The 26,253-nt window shown below is 40.6% G+C and overlaps 1 protein-coding gene across 2 annotated transcripts in view; it reads left to right on the top strand.

Moving 5' to 3' along the window:
• KLHL29 (kelch like family member 29) overlaps positions 1 to 26,253 on the top strand; it is a 389,609-nt gene that overhangs the window by 233,661 nt on the left and 129,695 nt on the right. Inside the window, exons 4-6 of one of the 2 annotated variants that reach the window (XM_077175124.1) lie at positions 9,194 to 9,307; positions 16,951 to 17,092; positions 17,830 to 18,378. In XM_077175124.1, coding sequence (XP_077031239.1) covers positions 9,194 to 9,307; positions 16,951 to 17,092; positions 17,830 to 18,378 — 805 coding nt within the window. The remainder of the gene's footprint in view (positions 1 to 9,193; positions 9,308 to 16,950; positions 17,093 to 17,829; positions 18,379 to 26,253) is intronic. The other variant, XM_054630052.2, reaches the window with a different exon arrangement.

A 26,253-nucleotide genomic window follows, 5' to 3' on the forward strand; every position in this document is an offset into this window, starting at 1 on the left:
CAAAAAATGTCCCTCCTTCCTATGTACTCCCTTTAGTTTATTCTAGGGTTTTTTGCAGGGGGGACAAAGTTGGCATTTTTCCCTGTAGATGCACTAGGCTGCAGCTACATAGACTGTATTTTCCTTTGAATCTTTTTACATTCAGCTTCTCTGCACAGATAATTTAACTTCCAATATCCCATCTTCTTTGGTTTAGGTCATCATTCTCTTCACAGAGTTCCTGAATTTCTTTCTTCTCCTTGTAATATAGCTGGGTGATGTTCTTTGTCATTTTTTTCCCTTTTTCCCTCTGGTTCTGCTGCAGTGCACACAGGGGCACAGTCAGAGAGTTTACAATGGCTCCTACCATCCGGAGAGTGATGAGTAATTTAGACCACTTGTTATCCAGGGCTGCCAGACTACAGCTTCTAACAGAGCTGACAGAGAAAAGTAGACATGACACCAAAATTAGGTACCTGTATTACACTGTTTAGCTGCTGCCCCTAGATCTTACCAAGTTAGTTATAATAACCCTATTGATGTTAGTGGATGAAAGCTCAGTCTTAAAAAATTCCCCCCGTGTTGTACACAGAGGTTTTGCCTATCTGCAAGAAAATCTTTTCCCTCCCTGCTTCTTTTTTTCCCAAACCAGTGCTCTTTTTCCTGTCACTTTGTGTTTCATCTCTTGTTTTCTCATCATGCTCACCTTCTTTCCACTCCCTCTGACACATGCAAATGTTCCAGAATACATTCATGCACTCAGACTTTATTAGTCTTTCTCAGATGCATACTTTTCTGGTTTTTATTTTCTACTGGGCTTGTTTTGTTTGGCACTCTTTATACATTTTAATGCAAAATATGCTTAAGGGTGTCTATTTAAAACTGCAGTTGTTTAAACACTCCAAATGGTCCCTTTGGGAAGGCAGAGGAGTGCAGGGAATGCAGACAAAGGCGACTGATGATGACTTGTATGTAGCACACCTTCCTTTGTCCACAAAACTGTGTTTACAGCATTGATCTGACCAGTTTCTGGCTCAGAGCAGCTTCCAACAGTTGTTTAGTCTTGAAAATATTTTTTTAAAACATTTAACCCCAGTGCTTTCTCTCACTTTGTCCATTCAGAGATCTTCCTCAAGAAAACTTCTAATGGGAAGGAGTTGGTCAGTTGAGCACTACCAAGATGTTTTTGAGAAGCAAGATTGGAAGCACATACAGCTGGAAATAGAGCTTTCTTCCCATAGGGGAAACACCTGTTTTCTGAATATAGAAAAGATTTGGGGAGGTTTTTAGATATACCATTCTTTCCCTCTGGTACTCTTCCAGTTCAGATAATGCTACTGATGTCCCTGGGCCTACAGCTCAAGGTAAGATGCTGTGCTGGGTGTGTGACACCTTTTCCAGACATGGAAATGTCACAAGTTTAAAGCCTCCCATTTTATGCCCTATACAGCTGTAAACAGGAATTTTATTCCACTGAGAAAGGCAGGTTTTTAGTTTGCTGGTGGAGTTAGCTCTCCTGGCTAGTTCTGAAAGGGCTTGAACTCCCTCAAGCTTGGTATTGAAAAGCTTTAGACTATCACATTTTATAGCTATTTTACTTTTATTAGTGAAATAAAAAAAAAAAAAAAAAGAAAGCAAATTTGAGACCTACCTAGTTCAACCTTTGGTAAATAATCTCAATGTAAAAATTTACTCATGAAAGAGAAGGAAATTAAAATACATCTCTAGACAACCAGTTCCAGAGGCAAAAAAAAAAATTTAAATAACAGCAACAAGAGTATCTTACACTTTTCAGCTCTTTAAGAATCACAAAGCTTTTTTGAGCAGCAACTGCTGTATAAAATGTGAACAGGGAAAGCTGTTGCCATTTGTCCAGCTTGGTGCTGAATGTGGCCATGATGCAGTGAAACAGTGTGGGACTGGATGAGAGAGCTCCTCAAAGCAAGAGGGGAATATTAGGTGGGCTGGTATGTAATTACTGGAATTGAATCTGGGCCAAGACAATGGGACTGACAACACATTCCTGGGAAATGTGCTCTTTGATCGTAAATATCTGTGAAGCAAGCTTGCCAACCATATTGATTTTGGCAGTGGATTATCACTGACAGCCAGGATCTGCTGCCCTCCCGCTTAAAGCAGTGCCCTAATAGGTTTTTGGACAAGCAGACAGGATATATGGAGAGAACAACTCCCAGGATACATTCACCCCATCACAGGTTCCCTGAGTGTGTTGGGTTGGCCCCGAGAGAAGTCCTGTACAGGTGTTTGGTGCCAGGACAGCAAGTCCTACACATTTGGGAAGTGCTGGCCCCACACAGAGCAGGTGCAGGTGCACTGTGGAATGTCCAACCCACTGGCATCAGCAGCTCTGTGCAGGTGCCCATCCTTTCACTGAGGCTGATCTGGCTCTGCTCCCTTTCCATCATGAGCTTTGACCAGAAGGAAGCCTGAGCAAAGCCTGACCTGCATGACAGCTTTTTTCCTTCAGACTCTGCATTTGGGAGACAGTTGCTGGCTTTACCAAATGTAAGATCCGGGTTTCAACAGCCAACACATTAGGTAGTGATACTTACAAGCTGCTGGTACTTTTGTTCCTAAATGAAATTGAGTATAGTTATGAGGAGGCTGTTGTAAAATAATGAGATAAAACTTGAGAAAGTTTTATGATGATGTTTGTGTATGAAATGCATAGAGATTGTGCCCTGATCCTCAACTGATAATTCCAAGTCCTACTGTAATACAAATAATAACCAGATATTTAGGATAGATTAGAATATACTTTTGGATCCATTAGCATTTCGGTTAAATCTGACAAACGATTTAGAAAATCTATATGAATTCAAAGAGCCTGCTTATCATATTTTGTGACAGCTGGGTGAATACTTGACATCTTTGTGCTCTTAAAAGAACATATGCAAAGATTCAATTTAATTTGTAGGGTTGAGGGAATTTATTTGCCTAATTTTGAGCCCACTAGCACATGATGGATTTGAAAGTTCAGTTTTAACAGGAGTATAATTGGGTTCTGATTTCACTTAGAAGAGAGCATGATAGAAAGGGTGAAGAGAGAGACAGAGACACGAGGAAAATAAAGTAAGAAAATGAAACTGAGAATACTCTTGAAAAAAATTGCGCTGAGATTGAAAAAAGAGTGTAGCAATTCACAGCGTGAGAAAAAGCCCGTACATAAAAATAAGTTACTCTTTAAGGGGACAGAAGAGACAAGATAATACATTCTTAATCATAGTGGCAAATGTCTTTTGGCTGAGAAGAGCTGATGCTTTAAAATTTACTCACTGTCATAGCTGAAAACAAAGACAAAATATTAATCCCCTTAAGTTGTGGGAAAGGAGAGATGGATGTTTCCCTAAATACTTTCTCGAGCTCAGGAAGTAAAGCAGCTCATCCAATGTTCAGTCTTGCAAGGAGAGTCCTTCAGCACAAATACCTGGTGTAAATAGTGAGCTGCAAGGAAAGGACACATGGCCATGGCCATACAAACCAGATCCCGTGGGTGAATATCTGCCTTGCTGACCAGCAGTTGTTGTCTCATGTCTCCTGTGGTTTCATTTCGGACAAAGACCATCTCACACTCAGGTCAGCTACCACAACACTCAGCTTGGTCTGTTCCCTGCAAGCAAGGAAAGTCCTGGGGCCATCACAAGTGCCAAAGTCCTTTCAGGTGACTGGATGGGCATGATGTCTGCTGGCAGTTACCAACAGAACATACTTAGAGATGGAAGTGGCACTGTACCAGGTGATAGTGAAGGAGTCTTTCCGTAGAGTTCCTGAATACTTTCATAAGAGACAAATATTTGGATTTGTTGGTTAGTATCTGACCTGCTTATGCCTGCTTTGCCTTTTGTTTTTGTTCAGACTACAGCAGCTTCTTTTCTTACCATTTTTGAAAGATGGGTGAGCCCTCTTCTTTGGCCCCTAATGTGCACAGTGAGATCAGTGGCAATGTAGGTTTCCTCTGTCTCTGTGCTGCTGAGGACTGCTGCCATGTGAGCAGCACATCCAGTCCAGTGTCCTTCCTCATCCCGTGCAGCATGTGGGGCCAGGATTCACAAGCAGCACAGCATGCCAGCATTCTAAAGTAGCTTTATTAACAGTCCTTAGGGAATACCTCTCTACATCCCTCATTTATCTATTAAGTGAATCTTTTAGCAGAAAAAGAGGGCAGGAATTGGTTTAGGACTGGTTTCAGTCTAACTCAGCATTTATATTTTCTGAATTACTTCCAAGTGAGCTGGCTCCTGATGTCCCCAGCCTTTCTTTTGCCTCACATTGGACACAAAGTCCCTTTGCAGCTCGGCACTGCCTAGTCCAGTTGAACCAGCCTGAGCCCAAGGCATTTGAAAGTAAATCTCTGTTCAGTGCTGTAGGACCTTGTCAGCTGCTCAAGGTTCAGCTTAGTACACAGCAAATAGAAGTATTTCTCCTGTGATACTTGTATTTACTTTCATTTTTAGGTAAGAACTACATTTTCAGCTGTATCACTGGCAACTTTCATTAACGCTCCTTGTTGAACAGTAGCTTTTTCATCTTTGACTTTACTAACGTTGTAGAATTAAATGGGTTTTTCTGTCTTTTTGATTGTATCCTGATACTCTGTCATGTTTTGATCTCTGTGTAGTGCACATAGACTGGAAACTCCTTGAGGTACAAACTCCTGGGGAAGGAGGGTGTATGAGGGTGTATATTTTCTTTAGAGGGTGCCTACTGTGGCAGACCCCCATATACTATGGTACTGTGAAATAATAGTAATGTAATAATAATAATAATAATAATAATAATAATAATAATAATAATAATAATAATTTTTCTTTCATTTTATTTTATTTCTTCCACATTGCCTTTGTAATACCTAGAAAATTCAATTTTGTTTAAAGTGTATTGAGAACTCTAGGTAAAGAGCCGGAAATGGCAGCCTACAGACACAGCAAATGGCCCGAAGTACTAATACATTTCTGACTTTATACAGCAACTTTTCCTTAATCCGATCACTGGTTAATTTAATCCTGTTTCCTTTGATTGGATCCCCTGGAACCAAATAATTTGTATTGTGTTTTAGTCTGGTATTTCTGATCATTGTCTTTGTTAATTTGATCAGGATTGATTGAAGCAGTCATTGAAAGTAAATCATATAATTAATCAAATGCAGCATTAGAAAAGCAGGCCCTCAGTGAGTCTGTTAGCTTTTACCTCTTGTTTTTCTTCCCCAGTATATGAAGCTTGGACTACTTTTAGAAAAAGATGATGAACTTTTTTATAGCATCCACAGCTCAGTAGTAGAAAGGGAGATACAGATATATCTATGTACATATGCTTATTTAATTGTGAATAGAATAGAATAGAATAGAATAGAATTAGTTAAGTCGGAAGGGACCTACAGTTATCATTCAGTCCAACTTCATATCTTCTCTCAAAGCATCTAAAAGTCACAAATTCTGAGACCCTTTCTGAGACAGGCATGTTTGGTGGAAGATCTTGCTTAATGGCTCAACTTTCTTGTTAACTCAGTGTTTTTAAGAAACTCAACATGTGATCTATGTTTGAATTTGGCACAGAATCGTCACTAATAAACAAGATATGGCTCTGTGCTTTATTCTAATAACATCTGGAAAATCTGGTACAGCCAGTCTGAAGCTGACAGTCACTCCAAAAACTGTGGTATGAGCAGAAAGGAGATTTTGGATTCTCAACAAAGATAATTTTGATTTCCACCTGCTGTGTGGAAAGCATACCTATTGGGGTTTTTTCAGAGTAGGTGTGTGGTCCCATTTTGCTTCTTCTCTCACTCTGATCAATAGCTGTGACCAAAGTTGGCCATTTTGATCTGCACTGTTAGATATTTATAGATTTGTGTTCTAACTGAAACTTTATTACAACAAACCAAGGCTCAATTTGTATTCTGGAGGCAGAGGTTGTACAAGAACAGCTAGAACTCCCCTGGCTCTTCTGAAGGCCACAGCAAGTTCAGCAGGGGACAGGCTGCCTCTTCAGGGGTATTACCTGCAATGACCACAGGCTGGCCTCCCTGGCAGTCCATCCAGGGGGAATACAAGGGCACTGTCTGGCCTGCACCCATCCTAGCAGGAATAGCAGCTTCTGATGGACCATGACCTGCAACAGCGGAGGAGGAGAATTAGGAAGATCAGATAACAAGTTGCTGTTGTAGGTGAGGTATCCCTACCAAAGGTCATTTAATTTTAGTTTGTCCTTCCCTTCATGGCTTACAGAACTAACCTGTGTTATTAAGTGCTCACAATAAGCCTTCTCTCCCTCTCCCTGTCACCTTGACATTTCTTGAGTGGGAGATTATTTTTAGAGGTGGTTTACTTTGTGTTAGCTTCCTGGGAGCGAAGAGAGTGTGAGGTTTTATGCTTTTTGTAACATGAATTTTCTTTTTAAAGATACATAACGGGACTTTCAAAAACAGAAAAGTCTGGCCAAACTCGCATCCTTGCTGGATTTCCTCTTCTTTATTAGTCCAATGGCTCAAACTGGATGCTTAGAATAATTTAATCTTAAAAGAATAAAAAGTAAAGGAATGTAAATCAATGAAGGAAATGTAAGTAGAGGTTAATCTTGATAGTACCCATTTATCCTTGGGTGACAAAGGAGTGTTTAGCATCACAAGTTGTTGTCAACAGAGTAATACTAAAGGATCATCTGATTCACACCCAAAATGAGAATGAGGTATCTGGAAAAAATGTGCAGCAATGTAGCACAATTCTGACAGGCGTACCAGTAATGCTAGACCAAGCTATACCATTATCAGTTTTGCTTTAAATCATGTGGCTGTGGACAGCAAAGTATGTCTAATAGACATTTGGTAGATTTATATCTTGGGATGCAATGTGTTTGCCATAAATCTTTTAGAAGGATGGTGGTTGAGGCACCTGAGGCAGTCATGCTAGTCCACGAATCTCTTCTGCTGAAAGAAAACAGGAGAACTGGGCAGCTTCCTATTGGTAGCACAGAGATACAGAAGCAAAACAAGCAGGAACGCTTTGATGTAAAACCTACAGAGCAGAAGAATTGAAGAAAACAGTGACTGTGTTTCCAGAAAAACCATATATTAGCAGTCTGTTGTAAATCAAATTAAATGTCTACCTCACTGCCTGATTCTGCACTGAAGTTCCTGTGTTATTAAAGCTCTGAGTCTGAATGGAAATAGGGTTGTGTCTTGAGACCTCATTCCCAAAAAGCATCTGCCAGTCATGTCTGGTCAGAACAGCTTGGGGAATGTTTGCCTTCTTTTAGGAACCAATGGGATATTGATGGGTTCGAGCTGGTTTTCCACAAACTTGTTTGAATCTTAAAGGGCATTTTCATCTGTCTGCACAGAGGAAAATGTCTTTATAGAAGAGGAAAAAAGGTTTTAATAAGAATCCTTGAGATCTGTGATGTTGGGTTAAAAGGGAATGCAGTATATTATTGTAGTGTTTTTCACTGTGAAATACATTTGTGTTTCCTCTACACAAAAAAAAATTTAACAAGACCAGAGCAATTACAAGAATACCCAGATTTTAGATGTTATCTTGGATGTAGAAAAAGGGATGGATTATTAAAGTGTATAGTGTCTGAGAGAAATAGCACTCTAATGCTGTTTTTCACATCTTAATTTTAGTGCCTGCATAACCTACCTTCCTAAGATGCTCTTAATTGAACATTTCAATAGAATTTGAATAAAGTCTAATATATCTGGGATTCCTCCTCCACTTCTTAAAATATGATGTGAAATTTATTAGTCTTAATGTACATATCCCAGAGCTAATTGTTTTATCTTGTAAATCAGTTTCTCATCTTTTTTATGGCTTTTACTTTTAGATATAAAAAATTAAATAAATTCTTGATTGAAAAGTCTTTTTTGTTTTGCAGTAGCAAAAGGAGGAGGGGGTCAGCTTTGTAAGTGCAAAAGGATTTTTAGTTCTTTTTTTAATTATTTACAAATGCTGAATTAAAGGACAGCAGAGTTTAAATTATGCATTAAATTAGCATGGTACTGATGGAAGACACTCAAAGAAAGTTGAAATTTTTAATTGCTGTGATCCAAATTCAGCCACAATTTAATAGCTTAATTGGTGTTGATGAACTTAAGGCAGTGATAAACCCCAACCTATAGGCTTATTTTTCTTTTTGCTGTGAAAGGTAAGCACGCTGTTTCTACAGTACTGTCTGTCCTTTTGTTTGAGAGTTGACTGAGTATACTTTGATCCTTTTTTTAGAAAAAGAATTCTCTGTTCTCCCTTAAAGAAAGCTTCCTGAGACCTGGATCAGATTATGGAAACTAAAGTGAGCACACAAAAGTGCTTGTTAGAAAGTGAAATATATGTGCAAACTAAATGTGCCCTTGATGATAGCCTTATTGATCAAGCCAAGTTAATAAATCACTAATATCACGCAGCACTGTTCAACACTCACAGGCTTATATTGGTTTTCTTTTTCTTTTTTTTTTCCCTTTCTTTTTATGTGCCTGCTGTGTAGGCAGAGAACATGCACTTTCCTGCCACGGACTGTGTACTACAATTGAAATACTGAGTTCAGAGGGCTTGAATGTGGAATGTCGGCATCCAATACAAGAAAAAGGAACTTTTATAGCAGTAACTTACTGCTGGGATTAGGGCATTTTGCTTCTTAAGTATTCCTCTCTTTCTTTCTAATGCTTCAGGCCCTCATCCAGAATGAAATCTGGGGTCCTGTTTGGATAATTAAAAGAATTCCATGGGAAATTTGGCATGAAAATGCCATATGGAGTGACTTCTGAGCCTAGCAATGGCCAGCATTTGCATTCAAGATAAATGTTTAGTTTTCAAGAAGTCAGCCTTTAGGTTCTTCTTCAGTAGCTTTGCCAGTACATAAGGGCAACATCCTTTGTGCACCCTTGGGATTCTGGTCTGACAAGCACTTACTCCATTACTGCCCATATTTCCTTAAGCCCTCTGACAAAAAGCACTTATGATGAAGTGGATTTATGTGCCCGTGCCATGGGATGCCTGCAGGATCTCTGAGAGCCCTCTCGCGTTGCGCAGTGCATGTTCTCTGTAGCTGCCGCGTTGTTCCCGGTGCCGCGCGTTTTCTCCTCCGTCGTGAGATGATTTTGCATTCGTAGCTTTGCTCTGATTTGGGGTTGATCTGCATGCAGACCGTGTTAGTAGAGGAGGTTCTGCTCAGGCTAAAGTGGGGCTTCTGTGCTCGAACCCAGTGTCGTGCGCTGATGTCCCTGGTGTCCTGGAGCAGCAAGTGTCGCAGCCGGGACCTTGGTTCGATACCTCAGCTCCGTTCCCTGATGTTCTCGCTGAGAAATGAAGGCAGCTGGGTGAGTACCTGAGCCTCTGCTGGTGCAATTTGCCAAGACAGAATACAAAGTAGCATTTATGAAGCACTTCTTGTCATTTCATGGTCCTGCATTCATTACTAGCTAATGACTGGAGCACTGGTGTGAGAGTGGTGGTTGTACTGGGCAGTCAGCCATGAGAAAGAAATAGACACCACCTGTGGTCAATTCACAACCCTTTTCTATCCCATCTTTCTCTGTTCTTTTCCATAATCTCATTCCTTCTCTTTCCTTCCCAAACCTGCAGTTAATGTGGATGTGAGCCTTAGAAAAGGTTGATGAGACAGAAGCAGCTGACCCTTTCCCAGTATGGAGTTATCTTCCATTGCATTGTCAAAGCGAGGGAATTTGGGCTTTCTTACTTATCAGAGTAGCCAAGACTCAGTCCAGGAAAGCTGGGGTTGATTTTGGTGTTGGGAAGAAGCTGGACATGCTCATACATGTGCCTTCTTATCAGCTCACAAACTGAGTGGTCAGAAGCTGTGCTCTGCATGGAGCCAGGATCAGGGCTGGGTAAAGGTACTGATGCTGTGCTGGTCTGGAACTCCTGTGAATATGTGGAATGCACCTCACTCAAGCGAGAAGCCGCAATATGTTTCATTAGTTCAATAAGTTCAGTGGAATTTAACAAAGTTTAACAGTGGGTTACAAAGGTTAAGTAAGTTGGATGGTGAGGTTCACCTTATTAATTACTGCATGGAAGAAGGGCACAAGCGCAAACTGAGTTAGAATCAAGGTAGAATGTTTTGCACAGAGACTGGAGATGGAAAATGGTAAGGAAGACTCTCCCGATGAGTCATGAGGTATAGAGTGGTGGAACTCAGGTGCAGCCAGGTCCAGTCTGAGTCTCAGACAAAGGCCTATATCTAATGAAAAAAATACAAAGAGTGAGGAAGAGTTTTCTGTTGAGTCACAAGATTCAGAGTGGGCCCGCTTGCATTCTAAACTCATTACAGAGCCTTGGTACAGTTAGGTCCAATCAAGGTTTCAGACTTGGACAACGGATTATATCTAATGGAATGATCTATAATAAGTTGATAATAATTAATATTGAGTAGCTACATGAATTAGTAATGTTACATTAGTATTAATTTAGGTTTCTGACAGATCAGCCATTGGTTAAAGGTCTCGCTGTCTCAAGGAGCCTTCTTGAGAGTTGTCCCAGGTCAAGGAAGGATCACCGCCATGCAACCAAGCTGTCTGGCCAGAAGAGCTCAAGAAGGTTCACTTAGGCTGTCAAATTTCTGGAATTAAGTGGTTGGGTTATAGTCCAGTTGCATGTGATGGAAAAGGTATGCATGACTCTTCTTGTATCAACAAATTTCTTTGCTCCTTGATTAATGAGTCTCAGAAAAGCCACCAGCTATTCATGTGTTAATTGCATGATCAGTGTTCCAAGCTCATGTGCATTGATGCTCACTGTGTCATGTTGCAGACATCCTTTCACTAAAAATCCTTTCTTTAGGATTTTTCCTTCTGAGAAGCTAAGAGGCCTCAGAGACAGAATGTAAACAATGGTTATCTGCTGCTGTGGAATGCAGCAGGTCCAGCTGTGATTGGCCCATGTTGGATGTTTATAATTAATGGCCAATCAAGGACCGAGCTACCTCGGACAGAGTCTGAGAGAGCTGCCTTTGTTATCATTCTTTTCTATTCTATTCTTAGCTTAGCTAGCTTCTGAGAAAACCTGTCCTTCCATTTATTTTTAGTATAGTTATAATGTAATATATACATATATATTAAAATAATAAATCAAGCCTTCTGAACATGGAATCAACATTCTCATCTCTTCCCTCATCCAAGAACCCCTGTGAACACAGTCACAGTGTCACTGTTTCCTTCATGGTTTCTCAGAGAACAAGTAGACACTAGAGAAGTTCTTGGCCTGGACACGGATCAGACCTTTACTTTGCAGCCTCTACCAAACTACCCCAGTTTGGTCAAGGGGTGGAATGCATCCATCACAGGGTTGTGGGCCTGCTGTGCTCATGGGTTTCTCCAAGCCTGTGTCATTAACCTCGAGGTGGGGAGTGTTTTTAAATCTGCTGCAAAGCGAGGACTTTACCCCACTGCTGAGCCATGTGTCTCTGGTCTGTGCTATGGTGCTCTGGAGCTCACCCTGACTGGTGGCTCCTCGCTGGATGGTGTTTAAGGAGTCTAAGTATTGAATTATTCTGTCTGCTCAAGAGTGAACTTAGACTTCTTTTGTCTCTTATGCAGGGTAGTAACATTTTTCCTATGAGTTAACTGTATTACTCTCTTTCTTGTGGCTCCCACATTAGTTTTGGGAAGAGAAAAACAACGCTGTGTCATCACAGAATTGCCTGGTGATGGGAACTGTAAGGTAGATGAGTTCTTCTCTCCACCCATGAGCAAGTCCTTGAATGAGGTTTTACTGCAGGGCTGTTCTTTCTGTTCCTCTTATATGCTGGCCTGTCAATATCTCTTAGGTTTTTAATATGTTACAGTACATTCATCTCTTAAAACAACAGTTTAATTTCTGTAGCCCAGCCACACAGCCAGTGCTAGGGAGATATTGCTGTCATCAGTGCATCTTTAAAAGCTCTGCTTCCATCCTTAAGAGCTACTTTGGCCATGGACTAAATTCAGAAATATACTTGGTTCCTGTCCAGCGCCATGTAGGAATTTGCTCCATATAAAGATTCATCCCTGTATGGTCAGATTTTACATGCACACCTACAAATAATACCTGTTTAATGCAGTATTTAACAGTGTGAACTACAAATTAGACCATAAACTCTTCAGTGCTGAGACCACTAAACTTTTTAGAGCATCAGACACATTCAGACTTCAAACCCAACCAGGGCCACCAGTCATTACCAGTTAGAGGCATAGAGAACAGCTTTAAAAGGAATTCCCTCATTAAACTGAAGTTGCTTTTACCCATGACAGGCCATAAAACATGAATCTGTGGGAGGGAATGTTTGCCTCTGTGCATGCATGCCCCTCAACCTTTTTATTTTCAATGGGAATTAAAATAGACTGGGTTGCATATTGCATACCATTACCTTGGTGTCAAGCTGCCATTCCCAATCTCTTTTGGAAAATTGGAACAGAGATTCGCTACTTCTCATCCATCACTTTAAATGAAGGCCTTATTAAAACAGTTTTGATTGCTGGGAATCACAAATAGTATCTCTCTTTCCAGATTACTTTGTTTTTGTTCACAAAACTGTTAGAATAGGACTTAACACTCTAAGCCATAGCAGGATGTATGTCAGTGGTTCCACAAGCTCTGGAGAATTTGCTGAAATGTGTTTGTAAGTCCTTTCCAGGAGGTGCTTGGTGGTGTTGAACCTGGGGAAGATTCTATTGGAATTTTTGTTGTTGGATTTTTGTGTTTATTATGTTGAGTTCTTTAAGTCCACTAGCATACTCTTTGATGTTCTTAGTAGTACAATAGATTTTATGTTTCTATTGATGTAAAAAAGGTCTTACTAGACATTTAGATTTTACTTCATTACAGATTTGTAAAGCTTAGGGCTTAAAGTCAGACTTAGTTGTAGCTCTGCCTCCTCAACACCTAAGAGTAGCTGTATACAGCCTGATGCTGTGTAGACCAAATCACTAATTCCCAATCTTTAACATCATCTGATGGCTGTGAACTCATGAACTTTCTTGTGGATATTCTGAAAAGCCTCATGAATCTGAAGGTTTTAATGTTTTAATATAATAAGGTTCAGTCGACCAGCTGTACAACAATTACTGTTGCCTATGGGCCATGGTTTATGACTGCTTGAGCTGCAAAAAATTGACAGTCTGGCAACTTGTCTGTGTTAGTTTCATGTAATTCCAGAATTGTTCTGTCTTGCTCTCTTCTGCCTGTACATCTGTATTGCAGTTAATTTCCTTAAAACTGGGAGACTGCTCCCTTCTGGAGTTCAAAGTGGCAGGTGGTGAAATGCAGACTTCAGCTGAACATTTTTATTGGTTCTTAATGGTGGCTTTAAACTAAAGAGGGAAAAAAATCCTGAGATTTTATTTTGGGGTACTCTATCCGTGGCAAAGAGCACAAATTGAACATTTTACAGGTGCTAGAAAGATGCTGATGATTCCTTAAGTAGTCTTTGTAGTCTGCCAGGAATTTCAGGCAATTAACTAGCCACTGCTGCTGTTGACTAGCCAGGTTTTAACAGACCTTTTAGAAACCTTTTGGTCTTTTCATGTAAATAGACTTTTGGCAGAGATGTATACCCAGTAGATTTTGTAATGCATTTCCTTTTTTCATGTGTTCCATGTTTAATTCAAACAAGCATCTGACATGAAAGCTAAAGATAAAAGTGTAACATAGTACAATTAGTTTCTGTGAAGTCTGTGGATCACTAATGGAACACAGCTCTTCCCCCTGCACAACTAGCATAATACAGGCCATTTTTTGGTCATTTGTGTTGTACATTAAAAGCATCAAATAGAGCACTGTCGTGGGCCTGAGCGAATGGACAGAAAGTTCCTTTGTTTGATAACGCTGGAAATAATTTCACTTTCCAGAGACGCAAATGGGTAATTGCTGCAATCAGATCAGAGACATACAGCACTTGTAATGTAACCCTTCATGTATTAAGAAAAATAAAGCAGAAATTAGATCAGAGACCAGAAGTATGTATACATTTTAAAAGGAAGTTCAGTGAGCTGTTTCTCTCTTTCCACCACCATTACTGTCTGTGTTTCATGGATGTGTGTTGTGATTTCATACCAACTCATCTCTGGCACTTTCTGACCAAATGAACACAAGTTCAGGAGTACAGTTTGAAAGCAATCTACTGGATCTGTGTGTTTAAATCCACTGAGCCTCTAAGAACCAGGGTTTGTGAGCATGTTTAATGAAATAAAATCGGGCATTTAGTGAAAGTGAAGGAGAAGCATTTATTGATAGCAAAGCTGATAACCTCCTTCTTCTTTTTTAATGCTCGAAGTATGGATTTGGATCTAGATTTGGCTGCAGATTCTACCACTTTCACATGTGTCTGGTGTGGTGCACTAGGGTTTTTGGAAAACAAGTTCCAAAATAAGCAACTGGATCTTTGTAGAATTTAGCAGAGCTGTACTTCCTTCTTTACCCATTCTGGACAAAACATACAGGTTCTTCTAAAATTGTAGCATGTGTGTCATTCTGTATTACTTAAGGTAGAGGATTTTTTTTCTTATTTTACATCAACACCGTTTTAAAGCAGCTTGGGAATGTAACAAAGTTAAACAAGATGCTGCCTGTCTTGACAATGCCTCACAATAATGATTGTATATTTCAAACCCACTGGTAAGACCCAGTTCATACAACAAAGAAATGCAACACACAGAAGCCACATGTGGAACACACAGGGCGTGATTTGAGTCATGAATCCTCCTTTTGGTTCTTAAAAATACCCATTTCTCTATAGTGCATTTACATTTTTTTAAAGCTTTGCTTTGGAATAAATATTGATATTTCTGGGGGGCGTATTTTAGCTGATATATAGGCAGAGAATGGTGGTGGGTCTTTTATTTATTTATGTATATATTCATTTATTTATTTATTTTTCTACTGCAGAGTGCTTTGACTGCTGTTAAACAGTTTATCTAGACCCAAAGGGATACTGCTAACATGAACTGGTAAACCACCAGCAGTGTTATATCCTCTTGTGTCAAAGACCTTGTACAATGTAAAAGCTAAAGGTATTCATATTAATCATTTTCTCAGGACAATTTATAAATAGAATGCATTTCAAAACCAAGACTTATTTCTTCCCCTCCTGCCGTTTCTTCACCATGAATAGACCAGAGCTCTTAAAGCTCTTGACTGTCTGCATGTCCTCTCTTTATGTCTTTTCTGACTCATTTTTATTTCAATTGCAAAAGTTATAGAGGTAGTCAAAATGGTGGGGACAGAAGTAAATGTGAATCTAAAACCAGAATACCATTGTCCTTGGTGCAAATAAAATAGAAAAAAAAATCTAGAGAAATTACATTAAAAAACCAAAAAACATAACGCCTAAACTATGGAAAATAATAAATTGATGAGTTTTGAAAAAAAAAAATTCAGGAAAAAATATATTAAAATCACATTTCCCTGTGAATCTCTGCATTTAACAAAGTATAGCATGTCTAGTGGGGGAAATATTCCCATTGTGGCTTCTGGGAGCAAAGAGGGCAGCACAGCAAAACCTGGGTCCTCTGTCGAGGTTTGCACACTCCAGGAGAACTCCTGACTCCAGGAGCCCACCAAGGGTAAAGCTCAGGTAGAAAAGGGAGTGGGTGTCAGGAGAGATCAGGGGCTCTTGGGTGAAGGGGGGAACACTGGAGCAGGGCAGGTGCTTGTGGGGGTGCTGGTGGGGAAGAAGGGTGGGCAGGAGGAAGCAGGTGCCTCTGGTGGATTTGCAGACAGGAGGAATGACAGATTGGCTTGGGGAAGGTGTGCATGTATTTGCAGAGGGCATAAATGGGTTTGCTAATAACTTCCTTTCATGGGTTGATTGAGGTACTGGTGATGGGTGAACAGGCTGCTGGTGTTGACAAAGATTTCATTGGTACAGTGTGACCCAGGGCATTTATGGAGCTGCTGTACCCCCATCTCTGAGCTAAATTACTTCCCAGATGCGAGGCAAACAAGCAATCACTCAGACTGGTCTCCTGTTCTTTATGGCTTCACTCTTCAATACTCATTCAGCAGTAGGCAGCTGGTTCCGTTTGGTTTAGAGGTTCTGACACCAGTAAAAACAAAACAAAACAAAAAACTTTTAATCTTCCAGCAATGAAATACACAGCAGACTTAAATAAATGAGACCTGTTGGAGCACCCTTGTTTTCTACAAGCCTTTTCTTCAGCAAAGGCGTGATTGTTTGGGAAGGCCCCCTAAAATTGCAGCAGGGGTCTGGTGTAGCATTTAAATCCGTGTGATAGTTTCTTCATCAAGAGATCTCTTTCAGATCATGTCCGCTTTGATGATTATTCAGCCCAAACCCTTCCCCTCCTTTAGAGTTATTTTAACCTCTCTGAAGACCTGCCAACATACCCACTTTAGCAGCCAGTGATGTTATGCTTTTTTTTATTGGCATTCAATTTCAAGGCTTGACAGACAGTAAATGCGAAGACTTCTCTTTACTGTTCTACAGTAATTTGTCCTACAGTTGTAAATAAGTCTCTCTTGTTCTACCTCCTGCTAAACTAAACTCGCTATTTTTGGAAGAAATTGAGCAAACAGAAGATTGTTCCATTTTATGTAGCTGCCACTGAGTAGATATTACCATATCTGGGTTGTTGTTTGTTGGGGTTTTTTTTATTTTTATGGCAAATGAAGTGACTTATTTCTGAAAATACTAGTTTGTTGTGGATTTTTTAAGGTAGATCTATTAAATTTCCAGAAGCATTTTTTTTTCAAATATATTGTATTTCCATACAGATATCTCATGCAAGCCAGGAGGACAATCACAGAATCACAAAATCACAGAACTGTTAGAGTTAGAAGGGACCTCTGGAGATCATGTAGTCCAACCCCCAAATGAATGATATTTAAAGATCTTAGGATATCCTCTTGGACTGTAACAAACAAGCAAGCTACTAGTTATGAGGAACCATAATTAATCCCAATAGTCAAAACATTTTTATTCTGTATTTTTCTTTCTCTCTGGTAGACACCTTGCATTTCCAAGACTGAAAATCAGCCTCAAGGACTTGCAACAAGCGTCAGGTGGGGACAGACACCCATCAATCAGTCCACGCCCTGGGACACTGATGAGCCTCCATCTAAACAGATGAGGGAGAATGAAAACCCAGGTATGTCTCTAATCTTATTTGTAATTCTACCAGGGAAAATCGTTCAAAGCAAATTCAATGCACTATCTCCATTTACCTCTGTAAATTAGACTTCATTGTGAGCCCTTTCTTTATTCTTTAGCAGGGGTTTTCCCTCATTGTAAAGACCCCTCAAGTTTCTTCTATGCCAGGACTGATACAAATGTATTAAGATGCTGCAAGTTCATTAGAGTGGGTTTTTTTTTATCCTTCTCTGCCTTCACTGGAGGGAAAGGCACTCTGTAATACTTTAAGACTTCTTTTATGTCCAGAACTACCTGAAATGATTTCCAGCTTCCAGACACATATCATACATTGTGCTACTATGCCAGACGCCTAATTACAATGTCTTTGTAGTGGCTGGAGCACCATTATTATACACACAGAGTGTTTGTCAGGGAGCCGTGAAAGCACAGCAGGGAAAGAGGTTCATTTTCTTGGAAGTGTGTGCTTAAGCTGCATAAAGTGCAAAATACATAAAACCGCAAACATGCCGCATGTCACCTGATGAGTATTTTAACAATTGTGCTCACATCGCTGCAGCAATTTTATGCACTTACTGCTTGGGAAGGGCTTCAGATCCCAAACTGCATTAGGTGTAGTGCAGCGGGGCGTGTCGGTGCCGTCCATGGGTGCGGGAGGGGAAGGATGAGGGTGTTGCTGTCTGTTCTCCCCCATGCCGAGCCCACCGCCAATGATGGCCTTCCTTCGTGCCGCAGGTGCAGCACCCTGGGTCACCACAGTGGCAGCGGGCAGCCAGCCCGCCCTCATCACGCACTCCTACGGGATGACACAGCCGCCCACCTTCAGCCCGGCCGCCAACGTCCAGGCCCCCGTCATCGGCGTCACACCCTCCCTCCCGCCGCACGTCACCCCCCAGCTCCCACTGATGCCGGGCCACTACCAGCTCCAGCCGCAGCCCTCCCAGCCCCTCAGCAACATGGTGGTCAACCTCCAGAGCCAGCCCTTGTACACCAACAGCCAGCCCCTCAGCATGTCCTCCATGAGTGGCGTGGGCCCAGTGGCCCACCCAGGCCCCGGGGCGGTGGGCAATGGCCACCTGGCCTGCCCCATGCTGCCGCCGCCGCCGCCGGCCCTGCCCTCGGCCGCCCTGCCCAGCAGCGCGCCCACCACCAATGGGCAGGCGGCCGCCCCACTGCCTCCCAACGCGGCCGCGGCGGGCGGCCCGGACAACACCAACGGGGTGCAGATGCTGCGGACGATCGGCGTGGGGAAGTACGAGTTCACGGACCCCTGGCACCCCAAAGGTAAGGCGGGCCAGCTCGGCCTCCTCAGGCGCGCAGCGGGGACGGGTGGCGGATAACCCTCGGCGTCCCTGCTGCTCTCCGTGGGCCCGCCGGCTGCGGCGGCTCCCTTCACACTTTTCTAAAATGCAAAGCTTTTGTGAGTTACTGACGACAAAAAGCAACGTGTTAGCAGGAGGTATGACAGGCTGTGGGCGAAAAGTAGTGAAAAACAGCTTTCATTCAGGCCCATCAGATAAGCTGGTGTTCCCAAGGGTAAAGCAGCCATCATCCCGTGCCTCTCCCTGTGAAATACACCCCTTGTTTCCATCCAGCCACTGTTCTCCTGGCTGCAGTTGTGCATCTGCCACAACAATGACCTCCTTCTCCAGCCCTTGTCTTCTCCCCGCTCTGGTAGGAGCTCAGGCTAAACATAAGTCAAAGCTGACTGCAGCTGAACAGCCCAACATGTTCAGTGTTAAGGGGAAAACTCTTCATTACCATCTTCACTGGGCTCAAATGCTGCAAAACACATGACTGAATAGTCATGAGCGTTCTGAGAGGCTGACCTTTTCCGAGGAGTACTTTGTAAATGAGCCCCTCTACCAGGTCACAGTGGAGTGTTAGTTCCGAGTGTCTTACCCCAGACACTTCAAAACTACCAACACTCTGTGTTCCAAGATTCTAATTGCATTTGGAGAGTTTTCCCTTCCTCCCTTATGAATCACGACTGGGCCACGTGTACAGGTAAAGCAAAATGGAGCTTCCAAAAATATTAATGCAGACCTATCAGCAAAATCAATTAAATTGATTTTGTAAAAAAACAGCACCTTCATTAAGTCTGTGATATTTTATGTATGCATTTCTATTCAGACATAATCCATGTGTAAATTATTTATTTGCCACAAGCTATTAAGTTCTGTTGTGTAGCTCTGAATTAAAGACAAGGAATCTCTATTAAAAATGATTAGTCCAATAACTGTTCCTGCTCTTCACATAAATTTTACTTTGGTATGTGTAATCCCTTACCAAAGTTCCCTTGAAAAGGAGCTCAGATACAATCTCAGCAGTAGTTTTGTAAAACCAGATATTCGGATTGGTTTTAAGTTTCCAACTCTAAAGCTCTATGGTGAGGACTCTTGCTGGATAATGAGCCTCTGAATTGTTCTTTGAGCTCTCTCTAGATGGGCCTTAAATGACACTGGCCCAGTTGGATAGCCAAAAATTAACCAACAATTATATATTATATAAATATTAATTCTTTCCCTTTAGAAAAGAAAAAAGCCCAAAGTCCACAAAAGCAATTTGTCAAGTCATGTTTATAAGTTACAAACCATTGATTTTGTAGAAGGAGAAAGAAAGGGGAGAGATTTATACTCTATCCTGGTAGACTGAGTTCTGCTGGATGTCTCTCTCCTCCATAGGAACTATTTGTCTTCTAAGAGACATCATCTCCACTTTCCATAGCCAGCTATCCCAATTTTCTGCACTGGGTACTCAGATGCATGATCAAATTAACGCAATTTAAGGGATTACTTGGTGTCACTGGAGACATGTGCAAATATACAATACAAGGGAAAACACATAAGCTTAAACCACTTTCAGGGCAGTAATTTGATCACATATCTGAGCCCTAGTGACACTAACCTAGTGAGACAAATGAGCATGTCAGTGACTGCACACTAGAGGTTAGGAATACTCCTAAATGCCTCGCATACTTAGGGCCAGCAGCATGAGCTGTTATTTACTCTTCCTCCATCAATTAACCTTCACCAGATCTCTGGCTAGCAGATGAAGTAAACTTCAAATCAAAGCCTAAGTAAAAAGATCGTAAAATATTTAATCAGTCTTTAATATTTGATTTACAAAAATTCTTAGTCAGCCTTTTTGCTTAACCTGCTGTAAACCCCGGTCTGGCCTAATAGTCCGAGCACCCCAGAGACCAGTCAGCCTAGGAGATGTTCATTGAGGTGCAGAGCAGAGTTCCTCACTGGAGGATACCAGACACGCCAGACCTAGATCTGCTCCTGTATTTGGAAATTCCTGTACCTAGGAGAAGGATCATAAGGAGAATACTAAAACAAGCAGTATTTCTAATCCATGGCAATTGCTGACACATTAACCATACTGTACCTCACAAACTGCAGGCTAGACAACTGTTTTTTCCAGGGATTAGGGAGCTTCTCTGTGACCACCAGCTATTGAGTTATTCCCATAGTAGTTAAAAGCAAACAAACAGAACAGAATGAAGCATGCATATACAAATGTCTCATAAGCAGGACCTATTTTATAGAGATAAAGTAATCCCTTCCTCTGTTTCCAACCTAAAAAGCCCTTACATCTAAAGCTGTAATTCTTCATGACACACCTGAAGTCAGAGAAGATATATCTTGGATTTGTTTGTGTTGAATGAGAGAGAAACAATCAGGAAAGAGGAGACAACTGAGTGCTGAACCAGACCTTAAAATCTCACTAGAATAAGATTCTTAATATAAGCTCCAGGAGTTTCAATGTGGCTTGATTATCCAATTATTTTATGTTTTAGTTTCTGCCCTCAGGGATTTCAGTCTCGAAAGACTGACTGATTTCACAGGCTTACATGGTAGATACCTTTCTCTCCAATAATGAATTGAAACTAGGAGACAGTATTAAGCTGTTCAAATATACAAGTTCAAACTAGTTCCCTACAAGTTTCATTTAAATATTCTCTCTCTTTCTTGGGGAACCTTGGCCAGTATTATAATAAGGGCCACTGCTAATGGCCTTGAGATCTATCTCATTATCCTGTGGAACTCTGAATTATTATTTCACTTGACAATCCAGTCTTGTCCAGGTTTGAATAATTGCCCAACTATCCCTTAAGTGAAAGAACAGTTCTTTCTGGTTAATATGATAGGGTTTCTTATATTTTTAGATTTTCTTAGGGAGCTGATTTGAAACATCATGTTTTATTTCCCATAATTATCTTTCCTTTGGCTGTGTACATGTATGGGCCATTTTATATTGTGTTCATGCAGAACTAGGTTTCTTCCTCAGCTATTTCTAAATACACATAAACAAATAAGTTGCCAAAAGTTAAAGGCACTGCTGTCTTATTTGCAATAGGTCAAGAGATCTCACATGACTGAAAGAGTAATTTCCATGGCTTTGCAAAAAATGCATTTTGATAACAAGAACCATGATATAAAACAGATATGTCATTCTCCAGTGTTATAGCTAATTTTTACCTAATTCCATTGAAACTATTTGTAAGAGAAATTGCGCATGGATTAGAGAATCTTCTTGGTCAGAATAGGTTATGTTCTTTAAACAGAAGTTAAAGTTAAGTACATGATCTATTTACTTAGTGAATTTGTAAAGTTGTTACATTACAAGAGAAATAAAATTTCAAAGGAATGATTGCTTTTAGCAATGTGTGAAGAACTGTAGAGCTGCCTTGTGAAATGCATGGGGTCTTTTACCATACACAATCAACAGGAGTTTTGGGAGGCGTCTGCTTTGACCTGTAGTTTCCCTTTGGATAGGATTAATGCCAAATACTTGTAGCTGACTTCAAAAGCCATGACACCTTAACACAGACATGTAACCAACTATTTTAGGGCAGAACCAGCCCTTGTTTTCCATCTGTGTCCCAAATCTTTCTCTATAAGCTAAATTGCCAGAGCAATTGATACAGCAGAATATTCAGGATGTTAATTGTATTCAGTGAAAATCCGCTGAAGTTCTCACAGCCAAATTTTTACGTGGCTTCTTCAGAAAATACAGAGCTGCAAAGAATATTCAAACGGATTTTCAGGATCTTCAGGCTACATGATGTGGCCAGCACAAATTGTCACTTGCACAATGTGCCTGCAGGGAAGAGAGAAAATCATCCCTTCAATTTCTGACACAAGGTACCAGTGTCCTGTGCTATGGCACAGTGGCAGAGACCAGTGTCAATGTGCCTGCCAATCCAGCTGAGCCAAACAGAGAGGAATTAATCAGTCTGATGAAGGACTGGAAGGGATTGGTTTCCTTGCAGAAACTGAGTAACTGAGATGTAGTCCTTGTCTGTCTCCTGGAGCAATATGCTTCCTGATATTCAAGACTTGCAAGTCCAAAGCTGAGCCCTTGGTGGATACCTGTGATATCATGTAGAACATAAACATTCCAGCTTGGACTCTGTTACACATTTGGAAATACACTACCTTCATAAATTTTATATACTTTGAAGCATAGTTTCTAACACAAAAAATGAGGAAAATACAGTACTTTATTGCAGTACTTACTCCTGCTGTGTAAAATAAACCATGGACATCATGGGGTTTAATTTGTGGATGTTAATGGAAAATACTGATGTTCATTTCCATAGTATTTGTGTTCTGTAATTCTTTGGTCTGCAGTCCTTAACTAGGGGAAAAGAAAGCAGATGCTAATTAGTGTTCAGAGTGTAATGACTGTAGAAACATAACAATATCAGAAATAAAATCTGAATGTTAATCCTTGTAACACTAATTTCTTAACACTTCATTTTCAAGCATCAGCAAATAGCATGAACTAAACAATAACAAAACTACAAAGGAATACTGTTGCATCATCACTTATTGATTGCACCTTTCACACTTGACTTTATTGCATTGGAATTCTCATTAGGCCTCAGACAATATTTACTTTCCTTAATCATGAATAGTAACAAGGCAGAGTACAACATTTTGTCAATAACTATCAACTTTTTCTTCAGAAAAGGCTGAATTTTCAATGGGATTTCAGCTTGACCTGCATTTCTGTGAGTGCACCTACTTCCAGACATGAATGCTGGGGGGTGGAGAGTGTTTAAATTCTTCATGTAACCTAGCATTTGTTATTCTAGTAACAGTAGTTAAAGGATATTGTGTGATGAAGACTCTGGAAAGATTCTTTTCCATTCTCTGCCTTGCACCAGAATACATGGCCTGTATAACCTTAGGAAAACCTCCATTTTGTCTAGAAAGGTGGAGAGATAGATTGTTAAAATTATAGGTATAAAATTATATGTAAAATTGTATGGGGGGTTGTGTGTATGTGTACATACATATATATGGATATGTATCCACATAGTTGTAGGGAAGGAAATCTACAATCTACTGCATTCTCTCCAATTGTTTGTAGCAGAGTTAGGTTAGCATGGAAGTGTTAGCATTGTGCATGTCTCTCACTGTGTTTTCCTTAGAACAGTGGTGATTTCCTGGGATGGCCTAAAATGGTACCAAGGCACTGATGAGTAGTGATCATTTGTAAGCTCAACTTGGTAATGATGCATAAGAGTTCACAGAATCACAGAATGGTTGAGGCTGGAAGGGGCCTCTGGAGGTTGCTTGGTCCAGCCCCCTTGCCAAGCACAGCCATTTAGAGCTGTTTGCCCAGGACCACATCCATATGACTTCCAAATATCTGCAAGGATGGAGACTGCACAAAGCCCCTGAGCAAGTGTCAGTGACCCCCACTGAGGAAACATCTTTCCTCATGTTCAGAGGGAGCTTTTTGTGTTTCAGTTTGTGCCCAGTGCCTCTGGTTCTGACCAGTGAGGATCATGAAAGAAACCTGGCTCCAGCCTTTTTGCACCCTCCCTTCAGGTGCAATTTATATACATTTATGTAATTTCAATTTATATACATTGATGAGATCCTGCTGAGCCCCCTTCTCTTTTCCAGACTGAACAGCCCCAGCTGTCTCAACCTCTACTCCTAGGAGAGGTTCTCCAGTCCCTTCATCATCTTCATGGTCCTTTGCTGAACTCTCCAAGTATGTCTCTCTTGTATTGAGGAGCCCAGAACTAGACATGCCACTTGAAGTGAGGCCTCACCAGTGCTGAGTAGAGGAGCAGGGCCACCTCCTACGATCTCATAGCAATATTTGGCCTAATTCAGCCAGCCCAGAATACCACTGGCTTTCTTAGCTGCAAGAGCACGCTGCTGGCTCATGTTTTAGCTTGTTCATGCACAGTAATAAACTTAAAGCAAACAGGTCCTCTAAAATCAAATTTTTATCAATATTAGTTACCCTCTTCTTTGATTAAAATAGTCTTAACAGGACTGAGAAGTTGATGAGAGTATCTAAGCCATCACTTGAGTGAAAATGAAACACATTTCCCCTTTCTATGGTCCAAGCAGGGTATTTTTTGTAATTCCTGTCCTTTTAATGTCACTGTCGGTCAGGTCATGACAGACAGAGATTAACTGCACTGAGAGTCAAAGAGGACTTGTAATCGTCCTAGAACATTGCCTTGCTAAACATACAGCATAAAAAAGGTGATTGAATTATCTTTTGATTGACAGATCTCAGTATATCAGTGACTTGAGATTTTGCATTTCAACTGGAGGAGGATCTTCTCAGCACCATCTTCTATTTTATGTAGGTTATCATAAAAAATAAAAATAAAAATTGGGGCGTTGATAAAGTGAGTCAAAACTCCCTGAACCTGCTTTTAAAAGTCATCTGGTCCCTGCTGCTATTTTTTGTACGTCTGATTTTTAAATAAATGTCAGATTTGCAATTGTAGTTTATGTGTTGCAAATACAGAGCAGAAGAAGTTTCATTTTACTGTTGCACGATATTATGTCATCATTTGCAGATCCACCTAATTAATTAGACATTGATACATTTGAAGTTATCTTGAATTCCTTCCCACTCTCCAGTTTTAAGTTTGCTTAGAATGTGGTTTTGTACCAAATATAGTTTTGTCCATGACAGTGGCCATCAAATGCATTCAACATAAGTCTGAGAGGCGGCTGAGTTCTGTTGAATTACTATTTTCTCTCCCGTCCACACAACACTGTATTCACAAGGTGCAAAATTTCTCAGGGGCTGGATGATAACCAAAATCTAGGATCTCTTTTGGCACAGAATACATAAGTGGCAACTTTTTATAAATACAGACCAAATTTTCAGGCAGGCTGCCTATCCATCCATATATCCATCCATCCATGTATCTATCCTTCCAAATACTGTCCAGCAATCCATTGCAGTTAGCTGGAACTGCATTTGGATATTCTAAAAGTTATTAATTGTCAAAATACTTGCAGAGTTGCAATTCTCCTTTCAGAACTCATGTTTCATATCCGATTTCTCTGACCTTGTCTTCACTTGGATCTGTCTCATTCAACTCTTGACGCATATTGAGGTGCAGCCTTGTCTGCATCCATCCCTTTGGGTGCAACAGGAAACATACCAGTTCCCTTTCACTCCGTCCTCCTGTGCCTGGAGGCACTTTAAAGCTACCTTTCCTGAGCATTTAGTTTGCTCCATAAGTTTGGCTTTTCCCAAAATGTCCCACTAAGATTTCCTCTTCTTCACAGCAGCATAATTCCACTTTTTTTGATATCATGACTTAAAACGTGGACAGTCAAGTTATAGCTGCTACAGTGTCAGCAGAGAATGGGGACTTCACACTCAGTCCAAACTCAAAAAGCTAGGTCCGTCCAGCACCAGACTGTGCATTTATGTATGTACATAAATGTTCCCAAAATGGGCTATTCTGTGACCTCTGGAGATCTCCAGAGAAGCAGATTTATTAAATTGCAAATGAGTTTTGGTTTCCTTACAAGAAAGTGGAAATGCTTTTTTTTCAAATCAGCAGTCCTCCATGGAGCAGTGTCTAAATTCTGAATGAAAAGGAATAATTTCTGTCTCACTGCATTCAGAATGAGAATTATTCTGTCCCTTGTTAAATTAAAAAAATCTGAACAAATTTGTGAAATGCAAACATTTCCAAATAGCGACTTTCCTTACATTACTGTGCCTTGAGATTGCTAATGATAAGCTCCACTGTCCCACAGCAAGGTGGGCTTTGAGTCATGGTCAATAATAACAACATTAATAATAATAATATAGGATTACCTAACACCTCGAATCTTCTGAAAAATATCATCGGGGATGAAATCA

The sequence above is a fragment of the Agelaius phoeniceus genome, chromosome 3, assembly GCF_051311805.1.
Source record: "Agelaius phoeniceus isolate bAgePho1 chromosome 3, bAgePho1.hap1, whole genome shotgun sequence".
Lineage (NCBI taxonomy): Eukaryota > Metazoa > Chordata > Aves > Passeriformes > Icteridae > Agelaius > Agelaius phoeniceus.